The sequence below is a fragment of the Medicago truncatula genome, chromosome 3, assembly GCF_003473485.1.
Source record: "Medicago truncatula cultivar Jemalong A17 chromosome 3, MtrunA17r5.0-ANR, whole genome shotgun sequence".
Taxonomy (NCBI): domain Eukaryota; kingdom Viridiplantae; phylum Streptophyta; class Magnoliopsida; order Fabales; family Fabaceae; genus Medicago; species Medicago truncatula.
In genome coordinates, this window is record NC_053044.1 from 57723418 (window position 1) to 57733077 (window position 9660).

At 34.5% G+C, this 9660-nt stretch overlaps 1 protein-coding gene and 2 long non-coding RNA genes across 3 annotated transcripts; 2 read left to right on the forward strand and 1 right to left on the reverse strand.

Moving 5' to 3' along the window:
• Positions 1-866, forward strand: LOC112420443 (uncharacterized). Its single transcript, XR_003010522.2, has 2 exons — positions 1-131; positions 375-866. It is a non-coding gene; the product is annotated as an uncharacterized lncRNA (long non-coding RNA).
• Positions 867-2952: 2086 nt separating this feature from the next.
• On the reverse strand, positions 2953-8861 carry LOC11420431 (AT-rich interactive domain-containing protein 5). Its single transcript, XM_003603835.4, has 14 exons — positions 8558-8861; positions 8278-8475; positions 8058-8191; positions 7694-7733; positions 7319-7371; positions 7042-7087; positions 6627-6719; positions 5678-5800; positions 5518-5569; positions 5371-5440; positions 4498-4564; positions 4330-4380; positions 3495-3587; positions 2953-3312 (listed from the first exon to the last, which is right to left on the reverse strand). Exons 2-14 carry the CDS (start codon positions 8467-8469, stop codon positions 3208-3210), a joined length of 1119 nt encoding a protein of 372 aa, XP_003603883.2. The 5' UTR covers positions 8470-8475; positions 8558-8861; the 3' UTR covers positions 2953-3207.
• On the forward strand, positions 5392-6279 carry LOC112420444 (uncharacterized). Its single transcript, XR_003010523.2, has 2 exons — positions 5392-5476; positions 5579-6279. It is a non-coding gene; the product is annotated as an uncharacterized lncRNA (long non-coding RNA).
• Positions 8862-9660: the final 799 nt, after the last annotated feature.

Sequence of the window (9660 nt, forward strand, 5' to 3'; positions counted from 1 at the left end):
TTTGTTTTGTTCCTTATATATTCAATTAACATTAATATTTTTCTATTAAACTCAACCTTGTTCTTTCATCCGTTCCTGCGATCAAACGATCAAGAGGCATGACGGTCAATAACATTACCCGCGGCGGCACTGTAAGCTCTCTCTCTCTACAATCTTCTATTTCCGTGTTTTCGATTTCATTTTACATGCATCACGCAAAGCGTTCCTAATTACCTGATTATCTCCTTTGGAAAAGAACCCTAATTTATTTTAGTCTTTTGTTCTTTATTTTCTTTCTCTTTTATTCATCCTTAATCCCTAATTATGATTATTATTGTCAATAGCATTCCAATTATCTGTTTATTTTTTAAAGATGTTGAAAATTTTGGTGTTAGTGGTTTTTTGTTTCTGCTATCAAAAACCATGGCATGGTTGGTCCTTGATTGTGTCGGAGGGGCCGTATCTGAGGCAGGGCGAAGAGGGCGACCGCCATGGGCTCCAAAAAATAAGTACTAAATTTGCCCGTTTCAATTATAAACGTTCTCTGAATGAACAAAATTAGTGGCGCTAATAATTCGCAAGCACAACCAATGAATAATAAAACTGCAACATTTTACTTTATGATGTCCTGCTAGATGATGTTTTTCCAGCTTTGAATTCCTAAAACTGGCATGTCTGTATCTGTTGCACCATTGTGTGTGCACTTTTTCTATTTTCCATCTTTTCATGCTTTAGGTTATCAAGAACACAAATTCACGGTTTGTATGCGCTTTTTCCAGTTTCCATCTTTTCATGCTTTAGTTTATCAAAAACAGAAATTCATATTTCATAAGAATTATTATTATCATATAATATATGCTTTAGTCCATCGATTGTGACTTGTTGAATGGTGATTGCAATATCTTAGCCATTATTTCTCTTGCAGTTGCAGAATGTTGAACTATCAACTATGAATGTTAACATAAAATTCTAAATCCATCGATTGTGACTTGTTGAATGGTGATCGAACCATCAATCCCAGACCTCTAGTCCTGCTAGTACATACGAATGGATTCATAACCTTTATTTAATTATATATATTTACACGTATAAACCCAATTTGGTCATAATTTTAATATAAATGTTACAAGCATATGTTACGATGACTACTTACAATGTAAGCAATGGATCAAGAACAGATTCAACGCTTGAAATAACACTGCAAGAACATCAATGGATAACCCATCCAATAATCAAAATCTAGACCTTTTTTTGCTTTATGCTGAAGAAAATGGTTAAATCCACACTGATGTGTTCAGTTTGATGGAATAGATCGGACAGAATGAAACAAAACAAAAATTTAATTTCATTCTTTGGATATTTTTTTATGTGTCGGTTTTTTTTTTTCTTCTCGTTTTATTATTTAGAAAATGGACGAAACAAGACAAGTTATAACTTTTTTATTCTATTTACTTTAATTTAAAAAACACTATTGTTACTATATCCTTCAACTATTCAATCACCCAAACAAAAAACTTATCGAGCATTATAATTTTTATTCAAGTGTAGTAATTCAAAACTCTATTTTTTTTATTTTAAAGAATACGCAACGCAAGCCTCGTGAGCTTGTTATACTAGAACCAAAGTCTGGCACTAGAATTTGTAAATTATACATTATAATTATAATAGTGAGTTATTTGTGTCAATAATAAGGCTGTGTATTCAATTGATATTTTAAAAGATCTTTTTTATGATGAAAAAGTCATGATAAAAACTTTTGTTTAATTTTAAAAAATCTAATGGTATTCAATTAGGATATTTTAGACGTTTAAAATTTAGTAGAGAAATATTGTGATATTCAACCAAGATTTTTTATAATTATTAAAGAGTCTTTGTGTATTAAAAATAATTATGATTTCAACGGATTGTTTAAGTAAAGGATTTCAATGGACTTTGTCTCATCTCCTCCATTTTCGCATTTTGCTCTACCACACATATTTCTCTTGGTGCCAAAAAACAAAACGTGATAGCCAAACTCCCAAGCATTAACATCCTGACACTTTGATAATACTACCTCGTGCATTTTAATTTTTTATGGAATGAAAAACATGGTCTGAGCATATTCTAGACTTCTACTAATGAGCAAGCCTTCAAATTAGTGTCACAGATTGAGTCATTGTCATGCTGTGAGACAACTTGCAATCTAAATACCGAGCATACAAAGGAGTGTGTGTTGAAAATGTTGTGTTAAAAGAGTGTGTTGTAAATGGTTCACTTCAATGATCGTTAACCGAAACAGAAACAAACCAATATATACATGAACGTTGTAAATGGTCACATGCATATATGTTTCTCACCTCTGTTACTTGTTCTCGCTATTGAATATATATAATTCATACGACCTAATTTGTTTGATTATTTGCTGCAATCATGTTTTTTCTTAAGAGTTGCACAAATACGTTGTCCAGCAATATTTCATGTAATTTGGTTTTATGGTGCTGCAATTGGATTTGATGACCAAAAGAATAACACACCTTTATCCTTTATCATTTACTCCCTATGTGTACCCAATAATAACACTACGAGCATTAGGACTATAGAGTAGTCATTTGACGTACTGGCAGTTGTCACCGATCGGAATTCTAAACAACTTTGGTGTTAGGAGGGATTTGAGACTCCCTTCCCCTACTAAAAATTGAACTAAACATAATTTAAAACACTCCCTCACCTCCAAAAACTCCGACCCAAATGGACCCTAATGGGGGTACCCTAGTAGGAATAAGAGGTTTACATTTGGATTGGTGCATAGTGATATGACCATTTTAACACACCCACCAGTAATCTGAAGCAGAGTGTTGCTAGCAATTCTTCCGCTAAACATCTTGTTCGCTTGGCCTTTTTGTAAGCAACCAGATTTAGAGGCAGTCCTCTAACTCATTGAACTTTTCCTAATGATGTGCACCAGCTAAGTTCAACAATGTAAAAAAAAAAAAAAAAAAAAAAAATTCGTTTTGTTCTTCTATAAAGGTGAAATGGATCTTAACACATGAAAATCAAGCATATTGCACCAGTGCATTTGGGTATTTTACCTAGAGAATAAATCATTTTGATAGTAAAGTTGGTCAATAGTTTTAACTAAACCAACAGGGCTAGACTAGTTCCTAGCATAACCATGCTTTCACTGTTTATAATTTTTTTTACTCCTTTTGAGAATATGCGAGAAACCAATCATTTTCCGGGGAGGAAAATTCACACAGCTCCCTGCTCGAAAGGAACGCGTACAAATAGTCGACCATGCAAACTAACAACAGCAGATGTCTGGAGCGGATCAATTCTCGCAGGTAAGTTCACAACCTGGAAAAAAAAAACCAGCTAGTTTCATTTACCCATTTTCAAATCACAAGCCAAGCCAATGTTTCACAACGGTTAATATTGTTGTACTAATGTGATAAATTCTACTGCCACTGTTAACATTGTGATATCCAGATGAAAATAGTAAATATATCAAGGTATTTGTTGAGAGAAGATTGAGTTACCTTTTTGAAGGGGGTAATACCCCATGGATTGTCAGCATTTTCTGGCATACCAGTTATAACAAGTCGTCCAACTGGATCGGATTGGACCCGTACCTGGATTCAGTCAATCAATCAAACTAAGTAATAAAAACATAAACCAAGGAAGGCAAAATCATAAAGGGAAAAAAACACACTCTTAAATGACTCTCTCCAAAACTAAGCAAGTGAAAACATACATCCTTAAATAATTGACCGATTATGATCACAATGGCATAAGATTAAGTCCACTCTTGTTCACATTAGAGAAAACCCCTGAAAAGATTTGTTTTGGATCATGAAATACAAGTAGGGACTAATTTTTTAACATGACAATGCCATCAAGGTCATGTCATCAAATTACTCCCAACACATACAAAACTATGGTGGAAGCATTTCTCACGAAAATGAATCCAACGGCCAAAACAGCTCAGTAAAAAGTGTTTGTTCGTACATCCTACTTTATACATCTAAGCTTAAGAACCTAAACCTATAATATGTTGCAATAATTTAAGCATTTGCCAAGTTTTTTATTACCTGTGTTTTTTAGGTAATTAAGACTCGGCAATGAAAACCGACATTTTTTTGGAGTATGTAGGCGAAGTGGTAAGCACCACTAAAACTCACAGTCACAATTGCGAGGTACCGGGTTAGAACCTGGGTGAAGGTGTCCAACCTAGTAATTTCGGCATTGCTAGTTGCGCTAGGCTTTATAGACAAACTGACATTTTTGTTTCAACAGAACTAGGCACCTTAATATTAAGCAAGTTTTACCAGCAGAAAAATAACAAATGAAAGATAACAGAACTACAGAGATTACCTCTTCACGAAGGAGCCCAGGAACTAGAGCATACACTTCAAAACAATCCTTCTGGACATGGATATAGCAAACAATGGTAGAAAAAAATCAATTTAAAGGAAACAATTCTGCCATTATGATACATTAAAGGACATGAATTGGGTAAAGAGAAAAACCAAACTGACTGACCGTTTCCCGCACATTGATCTTCACCCAATCAGCTGGGGGTCCAATGTCCACCACTGCTGTGACCAATCTACCAGATGGAAATCATTTAGCCATGGTTATTACTTATTAAAAATACAAAACTTTAATGATGCACTTAGAATTTAGAGGGTGACCCAAGTGACCCGCTAACAGATGACCCATAGCATCTTGGATAGAATTTGATGCCACCTTGGAATTTGGTTGGGTCTAACCCATCCCTACAAAATCAGCTTATAGAGGGTCTAACTCATACCTACAAAACTGGCTTATAGAGAGGGATGCCTCCTACCTATAAACACATTTTCAAGCCTTATCTTATCCAATACGAGACTCTTAACAGCTGCCTCTCAATTATTTCAGATTTCAGGTAGGAATTATTAATGGTTAAATGGATTGTGGTGTCGGTAATATAGATGGTATCCACACTGACATCATGCAAAATATCAAAGCATCCCCAATCCACATTTGCTTTGTCTGTGTATTGATTCACAAAATAGTAGGGGAGAAAAGATGAAATTACAGAAACCATAAGAAAAGTCTCCAATGGACAGAGGAAGTACCATTGGGTGGGGGGACGCACACAATCGCTCTGGTTAATTCTTTATTTTATTTTGCGGTAAAACAATAAATCTAATAAAAAACAGAACTATTGATTAATTTTGAACAATTATGCTATTATGATGCTCTTGTTGATTAACAAAACTTTTTTTTTTTTTGAAAGAACAAAACTTGTTATAATGAAGGGAACTCACATGGGGGTCAATACAGTGAAATAAAATAGTAGATGGAGAAACCAACAGGGAAACAGATAAATTATATTATATTTCAATTGATAGAAAAGACCAGTAACTTAACTGCCTGTCTCCTTCTATATTTGCAGCTCTGTCATCCATACCAGACGGTGTTCTCTGTTTGTTGATCACACCTAATTCATTGAAGCAATGAAGAAATTATGATGCAAGTAAGTTATAGGATAATCGATGTCGGTTGTAATGAGCATACCGATATTTTTTAGGTTCTTTTCACGTTTTGGTGTGGGACTGAAGTTCTTGTCCTGTGCAAGAAAATACAAACAGGTCAAGTGATTGAAACATCAAACCAATGTATAAACACAACAGATGACAGTAAGAAGGGGAATAGAAATTCAAAGATCCCACCAGACCTTAACAGCTGACTCAGGAACCTCGCCGTATCCCATAAGGCGCTGAGCATGCCAACCTTGCATTGCACGTGCTGCCGCATCCCTCCGCGCCCTACCTGAGCCTGGAGCCTGATAAACAGCGGTCTGCAAAAGAAATTCGTCATTTCAACACTTTCCTTGCTTTTCATTTTGCCGGAGATAACCAGCAGAAGATTCAAGGAACTCTAGACAAGAGGCTTTACAGTTTGAGGGTTTTAGTGACACAACACCCACACCCATCTGCATTTATCAGCATGGCCAGCGATGGATGTGATATCCAGCATTGAGACACAAGCCAATGACTTATCTCTAATTTGGATGTTGTTGCCAATTGTCAGTTTCAAAGAAACTATTTTAAATGCAACATAATAAATTTTTCATTTCTAGGTATTCGCTGGCGTTTGTAAAATGTAGGCCCTCTAGCACACATGAAAGTTCATAGTATGTTCCCTTATATTGAATTACAAATGCATTAAAGAGAAGTAGCTTTTGATTGATGAAAAACTTATGAGCCATTTTTTGGGCTTCTGTTTCTTATCTATCTATCTATCTATATATATCTATCAAGGTACATCAAGTTATCATTCAATGCCCTGATCAGAAACAAAAACCCATTCAGTTCCTTATTTTTTCCACTTAACTCTGTGCTAAAGAAAACAAAAGTATGATTCTGAAATTTTTTATTTTTTACTCTATCAGGTAAACAAATAAAGTTTGTTGTTTTCATTCTAGCAGTCATGTTCAAATCCAGTAATGTGAAGTGTTTTTGCTTCACACCTCAACTTCTGTTTCCAATGCAAGATATGTGTATAACTGAAGAATCAAACCCATTCCACGACAAAGGAAAACAGAGGATCTTGTTTATCTAAAATTACCTATATGTAGACATGAAATCATATAACCAGAGGGGGACAAAGAGCAATATACAAACCTCTTTTTCCACACTCGAAGGTTGATGGAGTGATCCGACAGGGAGCTGTAGCTCCCCAATCTCTCTCTTATGCTTTTCATACTCTAAAAGTGCCTGCACAAATTGAGATTTTTCAGACATCAGACACAAGGGAAACAGAAGATCAGGCAAGTGGCTAGAAAAAGGAAACAAAACAAAAGTCACACTTGAAATAGTACAGCACAGAAAAGCATGTAATAATGGAAAATCTTGGTTTCATTTTCAGTGGCATCTAGAAGTTCTGTCACAAGGACAACTCATGCCATGAGATGGTGATATAGAGGCAGAAAACATTTTTCCAAATTCACACCGAAACTGATGCACATTGTCTCTCGTTGATACTGATTATGAATTGTATCTATTTACTAAGCATAAACTAATGAAACATAAATGTTACCTTCTCATAAAAGATTCTAAACGTCCATGAGACTGTAGTGCAAGTCCTGCGGTAGAGAATGTATTCAGTAAGATAATGAACATCAAAGGGATCTTTGTCTTTAAGTGAATTATAGGAAGTTTTTATCTTTCAGAGACTGAATCATGTATGTCCATAACAACTAGTTATGAGCACAACTCAGAAGACTGCAAAACTAAATCAAAGTAAACAGCAGAAATGCGAGATGACGGGCTATGCTTATTAAGAACTACTGAACAATAATATATCTAGTTCTTACTTAGGAGGGTGGAAAGACTCTCCTACTGAACGCCACAACTTCGATGCAGTTACCTACATGTAATCGGTCAACAAGGTCGGTCATTTATTTTTGAGCAGGCAAAAACATAGTATTATTAATAAGAAAATGGCCAAAAACATAAGAGAACTAAATAAAGATCCCAAAACCAATAGCACTATATGAAATAAAAATGAAGAATACCAAACAAACTAGAATATAATGATATGATCTCAGACAACAACAACCAAGTCTTATCACACTAGATGGGAAATGTATATCTCTGACAGCATTGTTAAAACTATAAAACGCAAAAACTACGGTGATGGGCTATAAGCATGCAAAGAATGAGCAATAATGAAGCAAATGGATCTGTACCACTTCATAGCCACCTAGTCTGATAACAGCTCTCCATAACCTGCAGCCGATGAGAAAATAAGCAATCAGCTATGAGAACACTTAAAAAAAAAAAAAATCAAAACTAGTATACGTTGGGGAGAGCAACAACGGGATAATACTTCAGAACCACAAGAGACGGAGACACCACATCTCCACCCAAAATCTTATGGCGTTAGGTATATGGGTCACCTCACCCGACCTCTCTTATATATTCAACCTTTAGCAGCCAATTCACAGTTGATGCGGGACTAACAACTCACACGCACTTGAACCATTTGAAAATACTAGCGAGAAAAAGAATTACTGTAACAAACAATTTGAAGGGATTATATATAATACATACTTGAGGCAATTCAACGGCACTTGATAAAACTTAGGAGGCTTAAATTCCAAGGACCTCGATCTGTAGAAATGCTCGAGCTCTTTCATAAAGGCTTCTCGCTCCATAGGCGTACCGGCTTCATCATAAGCAGCCATCTGCATAATCAGATAACAATTAAAATGTATTCAAAACAATGGTTCTTATAATAAAATAATGAAATCAAACAGAAAGTAGTTACTACCTCGCCAGCATTGTTATTATTATTGTTATTGACTTCTGTAACGTTCTTAACTTTAGGTTTTGGTTGTTGATGTTCAAGTTGAGGAGTGAGGGTAGAATTGACTTTTGTGTCATCAGCAGTAGCATCAAGCATTTCTTGATCAGCAGCATTCTGGTTTTGTGAATGAACGAGATCCATTTCATGACCTTCCATTGATTTCTGAGTAAGTAGGGTTTTGTAAGGGGTTTATTAGTTAAATAAATAAACAAAAAAATGAGAAAGAGAAACGACGATAGTGTACCTTGTTGAGAATGCGAATTGCAGAGAGAGAGAGAGGATAATGAAGAATAATTAATTGAATGAATCGGAGAATTAATAAGAGTAACGCGGTTATAATTATAGTGATATCTTAAGATTCATAACATCGAATAATGAATGATTCCATTGGTTAGAATGGATAATTGGGTGAGTCACGTGTGTATGTATGAAGAGACACGCGACGAGTTGTTTGGGTTTGTGTAAACGGCGCTGTTGAGTATCAGCAGCTCCACCTCTCCCCGGCTCACTACTCTTCTTTCTCTTTCTCGGGGTCGTTCGTTTCTTCTATTTCAATTTTACTATTTTATCCCTACATTCATTCTTCATTTTAATTTATTTTCTCTCTCAACACGTATTTTTACTCTTTTATGTCGTTAAATATAAAATGACATAAAAAAAAACATATTTAATTAATATTTAGTTTTTTTTCAAGTAATACAACAGGTGTAAAATTGAGAGAAAAACAATAATCTCCCACAAACTAATTGAAATAACTAATCAAAATCAATTGTAAGCAAGTGAAATTAAGCATTAAGTTGTTGAGAAAATATGCTATCAAATGAGATTTTTTTTTTCTTTCTATCATATAAGAGGAGTAGTATGGGTGGATGAAGGCTATAAAGGAGAAGTTGATAAAAAAATTGATGGGTAAAATTGAAGGGAAATTGTAACGTCCTATTTTATTATTTATTTATTTTATTGAGTTTAGATGTATTTTTATAATTTAGTCGATTTATTTTGATGAGTGATATTTTGTTATGTTATATGTTGGTATTTATTAGTATAATATATATGTTATTTGGTGTAGGGTGGGACTAACTTTCTTTAATCATAAGTATGTAATCCTGAAAAAGGGTTTAACCTTGTAGTTGTTAATAGGTTTTGATGTTGTAGAATTAGGGTTTGAAACTAAAATTGATCGTAGAAAGAGTAGATAATCCGATGAATTAGGTTGATAATTGGTGATTTTCTAAAATAATATTTTGGGTCAAATTTTATATAGTTTTGAATCTCTTTTGATGTATATAAATGTTTAGACAAACTTTGGGATCAAATTTGGACATAGGGAAGTTAAAATTGAGATTT